The sequence below is a fragment of the Hakea prostrata genome, chromosome 2 (genome assembly GCF_041222555.1).
Source record: "Hakea prostrata isolate BN-2017 chromosome 2, UWA_Hpros_2, whole genome shotgun sequence".
NCBI classification, from domain to species: domain Eukaryota; kingdom Viridiplantae; phylum Streptophyta; class Magnoliopsida; order Proteales; family Proteaceae; genus Hakea; species Hakea prostrata.
The window spans coordinates 72,795,213-72,815,729 of record NC_142601.1 but is presented as its reverse complement, the minus strand read 5'-3'; the positions used below and the strand labels follow the sequence as shown (position 1 = coordinate 72,815,729).

The 20,517-nt window shown below is 38.1% G+C and overlaps 4 protein-coding genes and 1 non-coding gene across 7 annotated transcripts in view; 3 read left to right on the top strand and 2 right to left on the bottom strand.

The window, feature by feature from the left end:
• Positions 1 to 1,125: 1,125 nt before the first annotated feature.
• Positions 1,126 to 5,978, bottom strand: LOC149026310 (uncharacterized). Its single transcript, XM_089146586.1, is given in 3 exon segments — positions 1,126 to 1,721; positions 2,004 to 5,190; positions 5,193 to 5,978. Coding segments are annotated over 3 exon segments (3,786 nt in total). The 5' UTR covers positions 5,436 to 5,978; the 3' UTR covers positions 1,126 to 1,365.
• A 3,005-nt stretch (positions 5,979 to 8,983) lies between these two features.
• LOC149026309 (uncharacterized) lies at positions 8,984 to 12,101 on the top strand. 2 transcript variants are annotated; one of them, XM_089146584.1, is made up of 4 exons: positions 8,984 to 9,201; positions 9,419 to 10,121; positions 10,840 to 10,995; positions 11,189 to 12,101. In XM_089146584.1, the coding sequence occupies exons 2-4, from the start codon at positions 9,567 to 9,569 to the stop codon at positions 11,522 to 11,524; spliced, it is 1,047 nt and encodes a 348-aa protein (XP_089002710.1). In that variant the 5' UTR covers positions 8,984 to 9,201; positions 9,419 to 9,566; the 3' UTR covers positions 11,525 to 12,101. The 2 variants fall into 2 exon arrangements, with proteins under 2 accessions (XP_089002710.1, XP_089002709.1); XM_089146583.1 differs by having other exon boundaries at positions 9,414 to 10,121.
• A 1,147-nt stretch (positions 12,102 to 13,248) lies between these two features.
• TRNAN-GUU (transfer RNA asparagine (anticodon GUU)) lies at positions 13,249 to 13,322 on the top strand. Its single transcript has one exon. It is a non-coding gene; the product is annotated as a tRNA-Asn (tRNA).
• An 883-nt stretch (positions 13,323 to 14,205) lies between these two features.
• LOC149026307 (peroxidase 7-like) lies at positions 14,206 to 16,197 on the top strand. The gene is made up of 3 exons (XM_089146582.1): positions 14,206 to 14,483; positions 14,586 to 14,928; positions 15,432 to 16,197. Exons 1-3 carry the CDS (start codon positions 14,268 to 14,270, stop codon positions 15,860 to 15,862), a joined length of 990 nt encoding a protein of 329 aa, XP_089002708.1. The 5' UTR covers positions 14,206 to 14,267; the 3' UTR covers positions 15,863 to 16,197.
• A 1,558-nt stretch (positions 16,198 to 17,755) lies between these two features.
• EMB1135 (RING/FYVE/PHD zinc finger superfamily protein) overlaps positions 17,756 to 20,517 on the bottom strand; it is a 57,276-nt gene continuing 54,514 nt past the window's right edge. The window contains exons 31-32 of one of the 2 annotated variants that reach the window (XM_089146581.1): positions 19,046 to 19,157; positions 17,756 to 18,090 (exon numbers count right to left, since the gene is read on the bottom strand). In XM_089146581.1, coding sequence (XP_089002707.1) covers positions 18,059 to 18,090; positions 19,046 to 19,157 — 144 coding nt within the window. In that variant the 3' untranslated portion in view covers positions 17,756 to 18,058. Of the gene's footprint in view, positions 18,091 to 18,137; positions 18,835 to 19,045; positions 19,158 to 20,517 lie in introns of those variants that run through there. The other variant, XM_089146580.1, reaches the window with a different exon arrangement.

Here is a 20,517-nt window from a genome sequence, read left to right as displayed (position 1 = left end):
ATTTAAAAGACTGGACCAGCCAAGAGAGCGAGAGAGCATAACTCACATAACCACGGAGAGGAAATAAGCCAATTAGTCATGTCCGAAAGAGACTGGACTTTCAGAACTAATAAATCCGCAACTACAATGGATTTCCTAGAAATATAAACCACATTACAAGACATAAAGGAGACACATACTACTCTAATATCATTCACATTGTCTGTTTCTCTATTGGTATATATATGGTGCGCCAGGAATGATTTTCTATTTCAAAGGGGGCCTCCACCCCTATTTTATTTCTTAATGTTAATGTCACCCTTAAGTTAATTAATTTACTATTATTAATATTATTAGTTTCAGATAGTTTTTATTTATTTATTTTTAATATTATCACACAATTTAAATTTAAAAACTTTACCCATGAATCATATCTTTTTTAAATATTTTAAGATTTATGATTAGTAGAGGAAGAAATCATAACTGCTAGAGGAAGATGAAGAAACAAATCAAGCATTAGGTTTTATGTTTAACGTTATTTTTATCTTTTTGAAAAGTTTAGCTTGTTTACACCAAGACTTAAAATTGGGATTTTTTAACCACAATGAATGGCATTAATTTTAGATGGTAACTCAAAGAAATAGTGCTTAACGAACTGACAAAAAGAGAAAAAAAAAAAAAAGCGGTTTGACTGAAACTCAAAGTTTCACGGGGTAAGGATTGAAAAGAAGTCGAAGGGTTAGACTCAGTTGATCAAAAGCAAAAGACACCTCTCAATGTGGTGGGCTAAATTACAGTCTGGGTTCAAGCAGAAAAGGGCTTGGAAATTTCAAGTTTAAATATAAAACTATGAACAAAAGGAATTATGACCACACACAGTATTGATCAGCTCCATGTTAATGACGTGCCATTGTCTGATATGAATATGGCAGATTGACACTGAGATTGCAGAAGCTGCTTAAACCATTCTAATTTTCTTTTTGTAATTGTTGAATGGTTTGTCTTGTGATGTTTTAGTTGGGAGGGAAAGGAGCAAACCTTGCAGAGATGGCAAGCAGTGTCTTATCTGGGCCGTGAGAATGGGCCAGAAACACCATTTTCAAATTAGGAAATAGCTTGAGACTGGCAAAGAAAATTATCCAGGGTTTTAGTGGAGAAGGGGTTCCTGATATTCTGTCCCTTCATCCATACCATTTTTATGTTAATTGTATAATTTGTAGAACCAAGAACAATGGTTACATTACCAAAACACAAGAGATGTGGAAACAACAGAATGCAACAGCAATTGGATGTTAATAACTGAAACAGTGAAAATGAAAGCACCATTGGAAATAGCAGCTTACTATTATCTATAGAAACATTCTTATCCAATATCACCTATAATGCTCATGGGGTTGTAATCTTCTTCCCATATTGCCTATTGCTAGCGCGACGGAGGGTGTCAGCCACTTCACGAGATGATGGTCTCTCTACGGGAGCAGTTCTTGTGCACTGCAATGCAAGGTCAAGCACTTGGAACACAGCACATTCTTCATTGGGTAAGAGTGGTTTCAACAATGGATCAATTAATTCCTCTCGAGCAGGTCCAGGCATCTCAATACATGATTCAATCCACCTCACCATGTCCATATCTACTCCAAAGCTTGCATCAGTGGGCATTCGCCCACTCACCAGCTCCATTAACACAATACCGATGCTGTACACATCACTCTTCTCAGTTGCCTTAAGTGAGTATGCATACTCTGAAACATCAAGGAAAGAGACTCAGTATCAAAAAACTGTAATACCCCAAAAGCAAAGTAGCCTAATTTGATCTAACAATAAGTACTTTCCTCTCAATCAATGTTGATCGAGTAATTAAACTATTGGTATACATCATGGTATCTGTAGTACCCAAAAGATATTGATGTTCTAATTGTAACCATTCATTCAATCAACTGGACACTTAGAATGATCATACCAGTTTTCTCAGATGTACTAGTGTTTGGTATTTGCAGTAACAGGAACAGCTGTTAGAGTATTACCTGGAGCAATGTAGCCATAAGAGCCAGCAAACCAGGAACCTGACTCGGTGTTTGATGAATCATGGTGCTCGATAAGTGCCTTTGCTAGCCCAAAGTCACCCAGATGTGCTTCCATATTTGTATCAAGTAGCACATTGCTTGACTTAACGTCTCTATGAATGATTTGTGGCACGCAATCATGATGGAGATATTCCAAGCCTTGAGCTAGGCCCTCTGCTACCTTCAACCGTGCTTCCCAGTCAAATGCATTCCTATTCTTCCCACTGAGAAGTGGCTTGTGCAACCAATCCCACACACTTCCATTCTCCATGTACTCATATATCAGAAGATTCATTCCCATCTCTTTGTTGCTGCAACACCCCATTAGCTTCACTAGATGCCTGTGCCTTACACTGCCAAGCGTCTGAATCTCCCTTGCAAAGCTCTTAAGCAGTAGATCATCTTTTCTCAATATCCTCTTGACTGCAACAACTTCCCCAGTGGGTAACTCTGCTTTGTATATCTTCCCTGATCCACCCGATCCAATCATGTACTCATCACTTAGATTGTCAGTTACTTTCATGATTACTTCCCATCTGAATTCTCGTCTTACGGTGCCAGTTCGCAAAAGTTGCAGCCGCTGTTTTAGGGAGGAACTGGAAGAGTATGTGCAGTTCACTTCGCGAGCTCTTCTGAGATATTGGCGGTGGTTTTTCATCAGATGCACAAACCCCAGTATTAGTATAACAATAGCAATAGCAGTCAAGGCAGATGTGATTGCCACTACCAACAACGTTCTGCGGGCACTCTGATGCCCGCCGGATTCTGAGTTGTCACATGACTGAAGGGGACTTCCACAGAGTCCAAGGTTCCCAGCAAAGGTTTCTACCGGCCAACGTGAGAACTGTATCTCCAATTGGCCATTGAGACTGTTATAAGAAAGGTCAAGCTCAGATAGACTTCTCATTTCACCAATTTGGTGAGGGACTTCTCCAACCAACTTATTGTGGGATAGATCAAGCACTACAAGTTTAAACAGTGTCCCAATGGAAGGTGGGATGGTACCAGAAAGATTGTTGTGGCTGAGATCCAACATGCTCTGCAGATTTTGGAGTCCTGCAAGCTCAATCGGTATTTTGCCTTCAAAATTGTTCCACGAGAGCCGGAGATAGAGGAGTTGTCCCAAATTGCCAATTGTAGGAGGGATAGCTCCAGAGAATTGGTTGTGGCTGAGGTCCAGGACATTGAGGGATGCAAGATGACCAATTTCAGTAGGAATGGTTCCATTTAGGGAATTATCATCAACAGCCAGTGCCAAGAGTTTGGTGCAATTGAACAGCTGTTGAGGGAGAGGGCCTGTAAATTTATTCGAGGACAGCTTTAGCTCACCCAACAGAGGCAAGTTTCCCAGCCACGTAGGTATTGCTCCGCTGAGAAGATTGCCATTCAGATCAATATGAGTGAATTTCTTGCAAAGTGAGAGTTCTACAGGAATCACTCCCGTGAGTAGATTATCAGAAAGGTCTAAGAGTGCAAGCTCCTGGATATCCCCCAAGGAGGAAGGAATTTCACCCGTAAATCGGTTGCTGCCCAATCTAAGCCTATCAAGAGAAGATGAATAGCCCAACTGGGTAGGAATTTCATGGTCGAAAGAATTGTTGGTCAGGTCAAAAGAAAGAAGAGAACGTGAACCACACAATGCAGCAATGCTACCATTCAATCTATTGTTAGAGAGGTTCACCCTAGTCAAGTTGGACATATTCACTAGCTCATCGGGAAGATTACCTTCAAGAGAATTGTTGTAAAGCAACAACTGCTGCAAAGACTCAAGGAATCCAAATGTTGAAGGAATGCGACCAACAAGATGATTATCTGCCAAATCCAGGATATTAAGTTTTCTACAGTCACCCAAAGTAGAGGGAATTTCACCTGTGAGATCATTCTGTCTCCAGTGCATCAAATTCAACTCCTTTAGCCTTCCTATGGTGATTGGAATGCTCCCAGTGAACTGATTTCCATAAAAATCAATCATTTGCAAGCTAGAACAGTTACCTATCTCCAAAGGAATTTCCCCAGATAGCTGATTCTCATAAAGATAGACAGTTTCGAGCTTCCCAAGTTTGCCAATCTCCGGTGGAATAACACCATGTAAGTTATTGTGGTACAGAGTAAGCAGTTGAAGATTGCTGAGGTTTCCAATCGATGGAGAAATCGAGCCAACCAAGCTGTTGTTGTTCAGTACAAGGTCAGAAAGATTCGAAAGCTCATACAGTTCCTCTGGTATCGAACCTTCAAGATTATTATCAGAAAGATGCAACATCAACAACGATTGGCAATCTCTGAACCCAGATGGGATCGTCCCTACTAGCCCATTATCATTGAGAATCAAATATTGCAAACTGGTTGTGTTTGAACAGAGTTTACCAGAAAGAGAACCATTAAGCCTGTTCTGTGAGAGCACCAGGTAAATAAGCTCACTCAAGTCGCCAAATTCTTCAGGGATTCCTCCGGTGAGCCTGTTAATGGATAAATCCATAGTTTGCAGAGCACCCAACTTGGACAGACTCACTGGAATCGGACCTTCAAGCCGATTCGCCATTAAATTTAGATATATGAGTTGTCTCAACTCACCCAACTCGGCCGGAATCTCACCGGGGATACTATTGTTGCCGAGGTTAAGAGTCTGGAGGTTGCTAAGCAGACCCAATTCCGACGGTATTGGCCCCGAAAGGCTGTTGTTAGCAGCCACGAAGACGCTGAGGGCTGAGCAGTTACCGAGTTCAGCTGGAATCGGTCCTTCAAGTTGATTCACTTGCAAAATCAAGCTTTCGAGTTGACCGAGTCGCCCAAGCTCTGGAGGAATCGGACCGCTGAGGTTACCCGAAGCTAGACCCAGAAAGACCAAGTTGGAGAGATCACCTAAAGAGCTTGGAATAGGGCCTGTGAGATCATTGTTACCTATCCGAAGGACTTGGAGATTAGTGAGCTTGCCGAGTTCAGGTGGAATCGGTCCACTGAGATAGTTAATATAGAGACGCAAAGAGACCAGGGACGTGAGGTTAGAGAGCTCAGGTGGAATGGGGCCTGTGAGTTGGTTGTAAGAGAGGTCGAGATGGAGCAGATTGGGTAATTTACCGAGTGACGGAGAAATCGACCCGGCGAGTGACGAGTCAGACAGGTTGAGACCAGTCACTTCAGACAAGCCCCATTATCACAAGAAACTCCTCTCCAAGTACAGAAATCTGAGTTCTCTGCTGACCATCCTTCCAATACATTATATGGGTCTTCAACGAACGATTCCTTCACTTCCAAAAGCACACTTAAACTCGGCTTCTCTGTCTCTGCTGTAGACTCAAAACCCATGAACAGAAACAGAACAAGAACAGATAAAATGGCCATCTTCATCTTCATCTTCATCTCTGCAGAAGCTGAAGAATCTCTCAATCTCAACATCTCACCATAACCATTTTAGACTCAGGAGAGATCATGAAAAGTGATTTAATGAGGAGACCTTCTTATAACTGTAAACCCATTTTACTCTGTTTCCACCGCTTATTTCTGCCACTGCATGTAAGGATTGAGCAGCTGAATTGAATTACTTCGTCTCCTGAGCTGCAGACAAGTTGTAATTTGAATGATTTTATGCCTCGTTCGGCGAGAAAACGCGTGGTTCTGCCCAGCCAATGCAATTAAATGCAAATGTAGATGTAAATCCTCTTCTAAGTTGTAATTTCTATATATGGTTCTTGAACACTTTTAGACTCGGTATTTGCAGAAGCCTTTAATGGGTTCTGTCCTTAAGTGTAATCTAGAATACTGTAATGTCATTAATGACAACCTAACAACTCCTCTCCAAATTGAAAACTGGATATGCTCTGTGAGAGAGAGAAGTTTGAATGCAGCAGATACACAATTATACAGTGGTTGGAAGAACCAGAAAGAGGACAAAGGCCAGAGTGTGTGGGTTTTCTCCATATAGAGGTTTGATCTCAGGAGAATAACAAGAATTCAGAAAGGGAGAGGTTGAATTCCTACTTATTTCTGTTTCTTTATGATGATTCTGTGACCTCAAGTGTATATTATTGTATGGGTTTTTAAATGCCGAATGGGAAGAGCTTTACAAAGTCAAAGAGGGTCCCCTCCCTCCTCCCCCACAGGTAATGTCATAACTACGTAGAAACCAAACCAAACACTCCAACTTATTATATGTGTTTTTCATTTTGTTTTGTGTTTTGGTGTTCCTGTTCTTCTCATTTCATCAAAACCAATAATGCTAATCTTTTGATTCTTACTGGGTTGAGCCACCAAACACAGATGTTCTCATTTTTTAAGTGGTTGTTAGTAACCCACTCTACATGGTTTAAGTATACGCAAGGATAAGGACTTAGGTTATACAAATCACACATAATGGAGGTTAGGAATCAACAAGATTCCTTGTTTTGGAGCTCAAATTCCTCAGAGGCCTACATTAATCAAACCTAATTCATGCATTTTTCTCATATCTCATCTCTTTAATCATACATTCTTTATTTGTGTTAATAGGATTAATTTTTTTAATCCCATAATTGTATATTCTATGTATGTAATAATTATACTAGAAAATTCCTTCTGTTGAAGCTCAATACAAAATATAGAGATGTGGTACATCAAATCTTCGTTGTCTTTGTTTTGTTAATAGTTTTTCAACTAAACTAGTTTAGTACTTTTAAGTGTATCTTCTCTTTTTCTAGTTATTAATTACTATTATTAATTGGTTGGAAAGTAATAATTACTATTAATTGAAATGTAATAATTACTATTCATTTATTTTCTTTTCTTTATTACATTTCTTTTTTTATTGTTTTCTTTTTCAATCATATTAATTGAAATGTAATAATTACTATTAATTAATTACATTAACTATTACATGAATCTAGAGATTTGAAATGAAATGAGATTTCAAATCTATGAATTTATGGTTCAAAAAATTAACTATTTGGTTAGACTCAAATATTTCATAGTGTTCTTGTTGGGTTACTCCACTTGAATTTGCAAATTTCATCTATTTTATACTAAAGAGTTAAAGTGGAATCCATGAATTTCACCCAATAACCAAGAATTACTATTAATTGAAGTGTAGTAATTACTATTAATTTTATTTTTTTCTTTATTACATTTCTTTTTTTTATCCTTCTTTATTGCTTTATTTCCCAATCACATTAATTGAGATGTAATCATTATTATTAATTAATCACATTACCTAAAAGGGCATGTTTGGTTACATTAATTTAAGGATTTGAAATGAAATGAGATTTCAAATCTATAAATTCATGGTTCAAAAATTTATTTATTTAGCCTCAAATCTATCGAAGTTCGTAGAGTTCCTTTGAATTACTTCACGTGAATTTGCAAATTTCATTCATTAATACTTAAAATGGAATCTATGGATTTCACCAAATACCCAAGAATGGTATAATTCACATTTTTAGGCAAAAGAGTGAAATCTTTAGATCTCATGAAACCAATAATGTTTTACAACCAAACAGGTATAAATTTTCGATTCATAAACCTACAGATTTGAAATCCCTGAATTCAAATAACCCAACACGCACGATATTTTGGGTATCCCTAGTTGGTGAATTTATGTTTGCAATTAATGTTTTATTGCTCTCTAAGGAATAAAGATGTAGATGGGGGGGGGGGGGGGAATTGGATAGGATATTATACTGTTTCACTATTTCTCATTGGTGAACAAACTTGGTCAGACATGCAATATTCTTCCAATGCTCAATTAGATTCTCATATCAAATAGAGAAAGAGAAATATATATATATATATATATATATATATATATATATATATATATATATATATATATAAATAGTATAATAAGTATGAATAGATACAATTTGGATGCTTTGTCCAAGCAAATGTGACAAAAATGATGAGCCTATATAAATTGACATCTAACTATCCCAAATTATACAAATGGGGGTTGGTTTGTGAACATTAGAGGATTGGATGTGTGACTGCTTACAATATATAATCTATTAAGATGTTAGTTTGGATGCATTTAATGGTCTATGGTTATTTTTTCTTGGTGGCTAAGGATATGGTACATTCTAATGTTTGACTAATATAATGGAATATTTTCTCTTTGAATAAGATGTCATGGTAGAATATTATACAATTAATGGAGAGGAAGAGAAGGATGTGGCAATTCTAACTACCAGATAGGTACAAAATAAGTTATTTGTCCCAATTAAGGGGTGGCATTAATTTTAGGGATAATTACATTGTTTAGGATTTGAGGGGATTCCGTTGCAAGCCATATCCATGCCTACGTCCTTTTACTTAGCTTTCGTAGGTCAAGCAATGGCGATACTAAAAGGGTTATTGACATTCGTTGATATAGGTCTTTGGATTTTTGTGGTTGAGACCGACTATAAGAACCTAGTTAAGATGACCAAATAGGGCACCTCCATCTTGGGATGTAGCCCCCTTAGTGAACATATAGTTTATCTTATGTAATCACTTGTAAATTTCTCTTTATTTTGTACAATGTTGTGACACACTCTTTAGTTAGAAAGGTTGTTACGGTTAGTTGCTAACCATTGGTGCCTCTAGGCAGGATCCCCGCAACAGGATGCCTCGAGCTGATATGCACATTGCGCAAATCCCCCAGGCCTCCTTGGTCAAGAATCGCTTTCCTTAGGTGGAAACCTGTGGAACTAAGGGTGCCAATTTACAATCCAAACTAAATCAACCTGTTTTATGGTTTACCATGGGGGAGGGAATGACCATGGAGAAAGGCAACATGGGGTGGGGAGAGACCCTGATCTGGAGCCCTGGTGGAGCCTATTTTAAATGGGCCCACGAGAATGGGGTAATGTTACTGTTAGTCCCTCTTTGCAACAGGACCCATATCCACCTCAGGCCTCCTTTTTCAATAGAATTGCTTTCCACCCTTTTTTTAGCGGAAAATTAATTTTACGAATCGGTTATGTATCAGTATCGATATCCATCATGGATAGAATTGCCGATATGGTTGGTCATATCCGATACTTAAAACTTGAACTAACACTATGAGAGTCGAGACCGTTAACCATCCTGAAACCCTGGCCCTGTTCGCAACTCCATTTCGTGGGTTCCCCAACCGTCGCCCCTTCCTGTAAACACTGAAGAGTCCAGCCGGTGCTATCGTTGCCGGCGTTCAGAAATCGGCGAAGAAGCTGACCGGGTAATCCCATTTCCCTCTCTCTTTCTCTCTTATTGTTCATTGTTTTCGTCTTCTCGGTGTTATACTTGAACAGTAATATGTGAACTTTCTAGTTTAAGGTTTCTCTTTGGTTTTTACATAAAATTAAAATTTCATTTTTTAGTTATATTACTTCTTAGTTCTATAGTTTTTGGCATTGTTAAATCCCTTTTATTTTCTCTTATACTGTCCAGAACAGAAGAATTGATGGTTTTCCAATAAAGACTTCCACATTGAGTTGAAAAATCGAAGCTTGTGTACAGTTTGCGAAGTCTGAAGAACCCACAAATTCATTTTCAGGACCTGAGGGCTGAGGCAGAGTTCTTGATTGTTTCTGGAGGTGAAGGATGAAGAAGATGATTGCACTAGGCTTTGAGGGTTCAGCCAACAAGATTGGTGTTGGTGTTGTAACCCTTGATGGCACCATCTTGTCAAACCCACGCCACACCTACATCACTCCTCCTGGACAGGGCTTTCTTCCTCGAGAGACTGCTCAACACCATCTCCAACATGTGCTTCCACTTGTGAAATCTGCATTAGAAACTGCTAAGATCACGCCGGATGAAATTGATTGCCTATGTTACACTAAGGGTCCTGGTATGGGTGCTCCTCTTCAGGTTTCTGCGGTGGTTGTCCGAATGCTTTCCCAGCTGTGGAAGAAACCAATTGTTGCTGTGAACCACTGTGTTGCTCACATTGAAATGGGGAGAGTTGTGACAGGGGCTAATGATCCTGTTGTGTTGTATGTTAGTGGTGGAAATACGCAGGTGATTGCTTATAGTGAGGGACGGTATCGTATTTTTGGAGAGACCATTGACATTGCTGTTGGGAACTGTCTAGATAGGTTTGCTAGGGTTCTAACATTATCCAATGATCCAAGCCCAGGATACAACATTGAGCAGGTATTGACTTGGTGCAGAATATTATCTGAAGAATTAAGTATGCATCTTTTATTTATGGATTTATGTTTTTTCATGCAAACCACTGTTTGTAGAATGGATATGTATGGTTTTTCAAGTTGGATTATTATGAAGTTGTACTGTGTACGATTAGTTGATATACGACAGTAGCTCATATGTGCAGCTTAGTTTGTGAAGGGAAAGAATTCACAAGTTTTCTTAATAGTGCTGGATCTTCCTTTTAATTTGTGTATTTGCATTAATTTCATCATGTTGTTCTTTATACTAATTTTAACCTCCATGAACATTCAGATAAGGTTTGCTACATCACTACCCCATAGTCACATGGCATGATGGATGTGCCTCAAAATTTGGATTGACAGACCCCAAGATTACTTGTTCACATAATCCTAGGATTACCAAGAGGGCAGCCATACTTGAGGGTAGGGTAAACTAGTATTGAAATCTAACGCATTACCAATCTAATCCTAGCTGTATCTATGCAAAAATCAGATTTGTCAAATGAATTGTCAAGACTCAAGACAAACTCGTCTACCTTGAACCATGTAGAGGATCAAGCCATATATACTGTACTGCTGCTAATTTACGGTAGTTTCAAAGTTCGCCTGCTGGGATATATTATTCCCATAGAGAAACGGCTCTTTGTTCTGATGCTTATAGATTTATTTATTTTTTATTATTATTTTTTCCTGTGCACCAGCTTGCCAAGAAAGGAGTACAGTTTCTCGAACTGCCTTATGTTGTCAAAGGAATGGATGTTTCATTTAGTGGGATACTAAGCTTTATCGAAGCCACTGCTGAGGAGAAACTCAAAAACAATGAGTGCACCCCTGCAGATTTGTGCTACTCCTTGCAGGTAAGATTGTAGTTCCAATCCTTCCATCTACACTGGTCTACAGAGTTGGTAATTAATAGGAATTAGGAAATATGAATGTTCTATAGCCAAAACTTAATAGAATATTTATGAGTTGGGTACATATAAAAAACTAGCATTTGATCAGTGAAGACAGAGTAATGAAGATGCTTTAATGTTTTACAATGAACCATAGGAGACATTATTTGCAATGCTAGTGGAGATTACAGAGCGAGCAATGGCACACTGCGACAAGAAGGATGTTCTTATTGTGGGAGGTGTAGGATGCAATGAGCGGCTGCAAGAGATGATGAAAGTAATGTGCTCTGAGAGAGGTGGTCGGCTGTTCGCTACTGATGACAGGTACTGCGTTGACAATGGAGCAATGATTGCATACACTGGTCTCCTAGCATATGCACATGGTATGACAACCCCTCTAGAGGAATCAACATTCACTCAGAGGTTCCGAACTGATGAGGTGCAAGCAATTTGGAGGGAGAAACTCAAGGATGATGCCATTTCCAGCCGATAGCTTTTAGATGTGCATGTTACAGTCTCTGATTTTTTATCGAGATGTTAGTTTGGTTTTTGTACAAGAATTCCTTATATTGTAATTGCCAATTCAGTTAAAAAGAGTTATGCTACTTACTAGCTACTTTCAATCTCTGTGACTTGTATTATATGTTGCCTGATACTGAAAACTTTCTTGCCTAAGATTTTCTCTCTGCACAGCATGTGATGGAAGATAATCCATGTTAAAACTTAAAACCAAGTGGCATGAAGTAGAATGTGAGCCCGTTTGAGTCAAAAGTGAAGCTGAGGTTTCCTGTCTGGTCATACAAAGCTGCAGGTGATTATGGGGCAGGGGAAGAATAAGAACAAGAGGAGGAAAGGAAGAGAACAACAGCAGAGATGAGGAAGGCAGTCCTAAAAAGATCCTTCCTGAGGCTCACCAAGCATGTCTGTCTGTAAAACCAGCCCAGCTGCCTCCTTTAAGCTGAGTTCCACAGATTGTCATGCCAAAATTTCCTGTGCTTGTGAACCTGAACATCTTTGAACATCTTCAATCATGGCAGCTGATGATTTTCGATGTAATACTGCCACTTTTTTTTTTTTTTTGGGCCCAATGGAATAGAACTTGTTAAAGCATTGTTTGTTTGCTAAATTTGAAATGGGTGGAAAAAGAAAAAAAAAAGTGAAAAATTTTATTTTTTTAGGAAATTTGAAAGTATGGCTTCATTGGATTGCTTGATTTAATGAGATAAAAAAAAGTTGGCACACAAGTTTTCTTAGCATGTTTGCTCATGTGGCATGCTATTTTTTCTACTTCATCTCTTTTAAAAGTTTCATATATTTAGTTGGATTTTGTGAAAAAATCAAGAAAATAACAAAAATGGGATTTATAGTTAAAACATTTTTACAAAATCATTTCATTTTTTTAATTCTCCACCCCAATATATGTGAAAACAGTTGACTTTGAAGCCAGGGGGAGTAACTACAAATGGGACATATCCCATATTAGGATGAAAATATTGATCGTTACCCATCATGCAAAGCAACTTCCTTCTGGTCTTTACTTCGATGATGACACGATCTTTATTATATTATCATTTTACGTTTTTTTTTTTTTCATTCTAATTTTCTCACTCTAATTCACCAAATAAACAATGCCTAAGCGAAAATTTTTCTTGGGGATTTTAGGGTAAGGGGAATGCATTATTATTTAGACTAGGCTCTACAACAGCCCACATGGAACCATTAGGATCTTACTTAAGTCAAATTATCCCTCTAATTAAAGGGCATGAGATTTGTTGTGTAATTGTGTGACACTTACATCGGTTTCATGTCAGTCTCTAATGAAAATACGCCAGGGGACATGGAGATGATATCTTGGTTTGCTCGGCAATAGTTTTTTTTTCCTCTAGGAATTGGATGGCATGATGTAACAATTTTCGTGCAAGGGTCTTGTGGTCTAATATGATTCATTTGTGACAATAAGAATTACTTTAACATGAAAAAACAAACTTGGTATATTTACAACCTAATCAAATAAAACTAGTAATGTTCTATGAGAAAATCTATGGATGGTTGGTTAATCATTATTCATGACCCTAGTAAGCACTTCCCCCTTATCAAAATTTTCCCTTGAGTGAGACGATACGAATCTAGGACCTTCAATGTCAGACTGAAGAGCATAGTTCCCGTGACCTGATACTAAGCAGTTAGTAATTTTGTGTATAAGTTGAGAAACGTCAAGCTGGAGTAGCTCAGTTGGTTAAAGCGTGTGGCTGTTAACCACAAGGTCGAAGGTTCAACCCCTTCCTCTAGCGTTACTTTTTTTCATTTTAGGAAAGACTGAATTGGTTACAGCAGAACTGCTTCTTGTTGTGAGCTGTGAAATTTTTACCTTTACGTTTAGATGATTCACAGAATCACAGAATTGGTTAATGCAAAGAAAGTTCGGTTTTCTTAATTCTAATTATTATTATTATCTTCTAAACCCACCACCTGAAGCAACCAGAATTTCATCAAGTCCTAACCCTGTACAGTTGTATCAGTTTCTGGGTACAGGTGAATCACCCAGAGAACAATGGTCGGTGCCTACTTTGCCTTTTTTTTATTATTTGAAGTTCTTCAAGTAAACGTTTTTTTTTTAAGTATTTAGTAAAGCCCAGGGGAATCTACCTGCAAAGTTAGAGGTGCATGGCTACTCCCATCATTCCATTTCAAGGTATATAAACGCGACAAAATATTATCTTAAAAACTGATAAACCTGCTGATTAGCTAATGAAAATCTTCGATGTGAGATCCATCAACCTGTAAGGTTCCACACCCCTTAAGCTCAACACACATGGCAAAACCGTATTGGACCCAAAATATGGGAAAGATGTCCAGTGTAAACCTTCCTGAATTGAATTTAAATTTCTAAGGTTGTAGATAAATTCGCAATACAAACCACCACCTGTTATCTCCATATCAATTTTAATGGCAAGACGTGCTTTCATGAATCCTAACACATATAAAAACTTCATTGATACCCTACGCTTTGACTTGTTAACCCAAAAACAAATAATAAAAGAATCATTCTGGACCTTACATGTTGACATGTTAACCCTGCTCCTGGTATGCGTCTCACGTCGTCTCTTCATTTCTTTTATAATTCCTTTAAATCTTTACATATCTATACATACATAGCACTTCAAAGCTCAAACGTACATTCACCTTCTCCCAAGTTCTGGGCTTTTCGTTCAAGAAAAAGAAGATAGAGGAAGAAGATGAAACCCATTGTTTCCATTCTGTTTCTTGTTTCTGTAGTTCATTTGGCTTTGGTGTCAGCCAATGGACCAGAGTCATTGACCATCAATTATTACCAGAAGAGCTGCCCAAACGCAGAGGCCATTATCAGTAGGACAGTGAATCAATGGATTGCAAGGGATCCTACCATTGGACCTGCTATCATGAGGCTGCATTTCCATGATTGTTCTGTTAGGGTAAGTTAAGATTTAAATGTGCTTCGATCTTGTTTGGTTATGTGTGACCCTTAACTGTAACTGGTGAATGTTTATGTGTGTGTTTGTGTGGTTTGATGGTAGGGGTGTGATGCTTCCATTCTACTAAACCATACAAAGAGTGAAAGATATTCAGCAAACAGCAAAACACTGAGGGGTTTTGAATTGATTGATGCAATCAAAGCACAGATCGAGAAGGCTTGTCCCAGGACAGTGTCTTGTGCAGATATCCTCACAGCTGCTACTAGGGATGCCACTCTTAGGCTTGGAGGTCCATTCTGGGAGGTTCCCATGGGAAGGAAGGATGGCTTGGTGTCTTATGCCGTCGATGCTCATAAGGTTCCAACGGGTCATGAAAGTGTCACTCAACAAATAGAATTTTACCAAGCTCGTGGCTTGAACATTGTTGACTTGGTTGTTCTTTCAGGTAAGAGAACAAAAACAGAAACCCACCATGCTTTCTCGTTAAATAATTCTGTCTCTGTGTCTCTTATTTAAAATCATAATCACATGGATAGAATCTCTTCAACCATGTAGTCTGATAATATGATTGTGAGAATTAATTTGATGAACTTATAGAGTAGAAAAACTTACGTGATTTTTTGAATAAGCCCAGGAACAGAACTAGGTCTAATTACCAAATCCAAAAAAGTCCATGCCTGTCTAGGTCTCATAGATTCATGGACTAGATTATGAATAGAAGAACCCCATAATGAGCCTATTTGAAGGATTAATTTCATGGATTGAATGATGGGTTCCTAAGTTATGCCTAGAAATTTTGTGTTCTAGACAATGAATGAAAATTGCAGTTTGTCTCAAATGTTCATGTGTTTAGATACCCTAATCAAATATCCACTGTATACCTCAAAAAAGAAAAAAGAAAAAAGAACAAACCATAGATGCATTAACTGTGACATGGATGTGCTTCAGGAGCACACACAATTGGAAGGAGCACCTGCGGTGCACTGCAATTCCGGCTATACAACTTCAACAAAACCGGCAAGCCTGATCCATCACTTGACTGGAAATATCTCAACTACTTGAGAGCAAAATGCAGATACCCATCACAGTTTGTTGATCTCGACGCTACAACCCCAAAGGTATTTGACACAAAATACTACACAAATCTTCAGCAGAAGAAGGGATTGCTATTGACAGATCAAGTGCTCATGAGTGATGCAAGGACCGAGCCTCTAGTTTCCACATTGGCTGGTCAACCCTATGTCTTCACTTCTCAGTTTGCTGTGTCAATGGTGAACCTTGGAAATGTCCAAGTTCTTACAGGCAATGAAGGTGAAATCAGACAGAATTGCAACTATGTCAATCCTCGCCGTCGCGTGGTCAAAACACGCTTTCACTAGGATAGCCGGCCATTGTTTTCTTTTTTCTTCTACAGTTGGGTTGAAATAAACTGTTGATGAGCTGTTTTTTTCCCTCAGATATATTGAGATAGTCATGCTGTTATACATTTTAACTACTGTTACTGATGAAGAGGAATTGGGCTTCTATACCAGAGAAAGTTGCTTGTAATTATAAGAGAAAATCTCTTTTGTTGAATTTTCCTAACACTGAGGCTACATTTCTTTATTGGATTGCCCAGCTGAAGGTTTTGACTGTGTGAAAACGGAATCTAACTGTGCTTCCTTGATTAAGGCTGTCACCACTCAAGCCAATATCCCCACTTTTATTGAAGTATTGTTGATTTGAGTAGCAATAATTTGTCAATATCCACATCTTGGATTTCAATGTTATGTAATTCAAACTTTTGTGGTTCACCTTCTGTTAGGGGAGAATAATGTGTTTTCTTTACATTTTTCAATCACACAAGAATATCCTACTTCTGATCAATTTTGTCAGTATTCAGAAGTAGTTTATCAGTATTCAGTTGGGTGTCACTCATATTGTGTGGTTGAGAAGCACAAGAGAGTACAATGACAAGAAGGTGATCAAAACTTAGGGGTGATTACATATTCTTAACTCAAGAGTGGGTTGGGTGTCACCCATAATGTGTGGTTGAGAAGCACAAGAGAGTACAATGACGAGAAGGTGATCCAAACTTAGGGGTGGTTACATATTCTTAACTCAAGAGTGGAGATGAAAAGTCTTATACCACTACCATCTTGCTTAAACCTTTAAATCGTAATTGGGAAAATGGCCCCTTGGAAAGAGTATACCAATGCATCAAGAAACCAGTCTCTAATCCTTTCATTGCTTATCAAAATACTAAACCAAAAGATCAAGGAAAACAACATATGCCTGAGGACTGCCCTTCTTCTTCTTTTTTTTTTTTTCTTTTGGGATAATTGATCGAGAACTTGTATGGCATCTTTAGTGGAAATTTTATCAGGTTGTAAGAAATGGACCATCCACTTCCCTTTGGATGGATGACACATGTCCATCAATCACATCCAAAGGTTAAGATTAAATTAAAAAAAAAAAAAACTTCCATCTTCTAAATCTTACATCAACCTTTGAGTGTGATTGACGAACATGTGTCATTCATCTTTAGTAGGACAACAAGTCCAAACAAATCCTAAGCATAAAGAAGTTTATGAAGGCCATTATGAACAAGCTCCAACATAGTGAAAAAGGCGAAAAATAGTGATGTGTTTCATGGTGGCGTGGTAAGAAGCCTAGCTCAAAGTTCCTTTTAGCAATGGCCGAACCTAATCAACAAGGTATAAAGAGGCATGCGATACAAGAAATCACATGCTAGAACTCCAAGAGGTTGCTCACTAACATAGCCATGCAGATTAGTGGCGGATATCCATTTGTGACATCCATTTCCTTGTAGATATGACATGTGTCTTAACATTACATCAAAAGGTTGAAGTCTATTTATAAGTCACATAATTTAAAAGGTTGACGTGACTTATAAATGAATTTTAACCATTTGATGTGATGTTTAGAACACATGTCATACATCTACAAAGAAATGAATGGTCCAATTCTGACAAAAAAACTGACCAGACATCTTAGGGTGCAATGCTAATAGTGAGTCATAAAGCAGTATCAGCTATGAAATCCAAACTATGATTTCCAACCAGGAAGTAAAAACGAGGATCATGCTCTGTGACTGTAAAGTATTAGAATATTCTAAAGAGTGAACTTCTAAGTATGCAGTGTATTTTTGAGGGGTGCTTGAGAGAAAAAAATCATGGATGAAACAATAACTTTCATTACATCTAGAATTTGGGCACATAATTACAGTATTACAAGTCGGTTGGGCACAGGACCGAAACCAGTACAGCAGCTTTTTCTTTCTATACCTACATCCATTTACAAGACACATGCTAAAACAAAAATTCAAAAGCCAATCAATGATGGTGACTGGATTTTCAGAGCCAATCGACAATGGAGACTGTCAGAAGTAAAAAGAAGTAGAGTACGTATCTTTCTTCCTCTTCCCTTTTAACATTGATATCAGGTAGCATTCAACTGAAACCAATCGCTAATGAAAACAGCCGAAGCATCTGAAGAGGATGGGAATTTCCCTCCACCAAAAAATCAACAATTATCTCCTAAAAACCAAAACCAAAATCCTTTCTTCTGCCTGGTCAATCATCAATATCTTGCACCCATGCTAAATCTGAGAGAAGAAATTTTAGTTGACATTAAATCATATGATTGTCTGAGCCTCACATTGATCAACAACAAAAAGACTTCAACATAAAGTAGTATAGCTCAGCTTTGATTACTTTGGTTTCCACATGAGGTTTCGGAAGATATGAGTGCAACCTATTTAATAGAACCAATAGCATTCTAAGAGAAAATGAGGGAGTTAACTTTTATAGAAATGAACAGGAAGGGAGAGGGAAGTCACATGAGAAACAAATTGTAAGTAGGCTTTATTTTGAAGGAAGTAGAGCTTTCAATAAGAATACATGCAAAGAAACAGATCAAGTTTCCTTTTTTTTTTCCCGGGTAAAACAGATAAAGTTATTTGCACTAAACATCACAGGCTTGCACCCAAGTTTGGAAACGATCAGTGGCAATGATAGAGTGTCAGAAATTACTAGATGAGGATCATACAGGCAACAAGTTTAGGGGAGAAAAAACGAGTAAAGCTACAAGCGACTGAAGAAATGGGTCTTCCACAGAATTAGGTAAACAGTCAAAAGATGTTAAGAGAAAAATGGATGGAAGGAAAGCTTTAGGACCAGATATGCATCTGTTTGATGTTTGGAAGCACAGGAACAGATTGGTTTGGCAGGCTCAATAAATCATCCAAAAAAACTTGAATGAAGTATAGAGACATCCAATGAGTGGTGGAAAAATAAAATCTTCAATAATCTTCAAGCATCATGACACCTTCCTTGAAGAATTGATATTGCTGCAACAATGGGATCAACATCTTACGTACCACTAGAAAAATAAAATGTTCAATAATCTACTAGGAAACAAAGATCTGATAACTCTCTAGGGAAAAGAAATCTGATAACTGGTTGAAAAAAAATAAATGACTATTTGTTGGGGATCGAAATTAACAGTGGAAAAGAAAACATATTGAGGATAAGACACTCATCAGCCTTGGAGAGACATACTTCGAAGCACTTTCTCAACAGCTGCATTAGGGACTAGAAGCCCAACAATTCTCTGGTTATCTGAGGTAGTCTCTATTCGAACTACTCGGAGCTGCTTGTGGCTCTGGCGGACCTGTAAATACAATATCTAATTATTAGCAATTAGCAGATAATGTTTCCAACTAATATGAAGAATCAACTGGCATACTGCCAGACACATTTCTATAAATACACATGATCAAATTTAGTTATCACTTCACAAGATCATGCTTTGTATTTTGCCATGGGAAAGAGTAATGTTTCAGTCCTGAATGTTGGATGCCTAACAAATGATGCGGATCAGCCACATGTTACATTTGAAAGTCAATGAGACTAGTAAATAGCGCATGTCCTTGCAAATAATTAACAATTAAAAATTTTAAGTGGGGAAATAAAGCAAGTAGACAAGAAAAAAGGACTTATAGTGTTTTGACTCAACTGAATCTACATCCACACTCCCTTTCAGCACCTCCAGAAGGAATTCATTAGTGAATTCACTTTCAGTACAGTGGGTGCAAACATAACACCTTTTACAAAATCTTTGATACTGGACAAGAGAATCCAACAGAATCATTGCTTCTGGGCAAGAGCACCCAATATAAAATCATTGCTTTTGGACAGGGTACTCAATATATAATCATTGCTTCTGTGCAAGAGCAGCCAATATAAAATCATTGCTTTTGGACAAGAGTACCCATTGAAGAATCATTGCTTCCAGGCAAAAGCACCCAAAATAAAATCATTGCTTCTGGGCAAGAGCAACCTTAATAAATAATGAAATAAAAATAAAGATCAAATTGCAAACACTTACAAGACCATAGGGGTGACACTTCTCTTGGGGTGAAATGAATGCAAATGAATGACCAGCCTCAACCTTTCTCCAATATCTATCTACCTTGACATCAACATTCTAATCATCTTCAAGAAGAGGGAATGAACCTACAAAAGGGATACTTTCCAGCTCTACCTTGAGATCAACATGTCTACCATCTTAAAGAAGAGGAAATAGATGACCAAAAGGATTTGGATATTTTGGGAGGCTAAAATGAGGGTGATTTGTCCCTTGGGATTCATGCTGAATAGTGTCATAAAGATCTCCATCTATAACCAAAAGGTTGAGCCAAATTGGGTTCAACGGATATAAACCGTCATACTTTTTAGTAACTGGTCAACCTTGGGCTTCTCCTGGTTGACCTGTACATTCTAGCCACTAGGGACTAACCGTTGGATTATGACTGTCACAACCGGTCGATTGGCAGTCAACCAGGTGCACTGACCGCTAGTTTTGAAGCTCAACCAGTCAACCATGTGATCTTCATGGTATGTACTGTGAGCTCTTAGGAATGCTAGCAGTAGATCAGGCTTAAGTGCCAAACAGTAGATTGGCACTCAAGACTTATTGCCATTTTTGGGCTTTTCAGGGGCAGTTGGAAAATTCTACTTATACCCCTAGG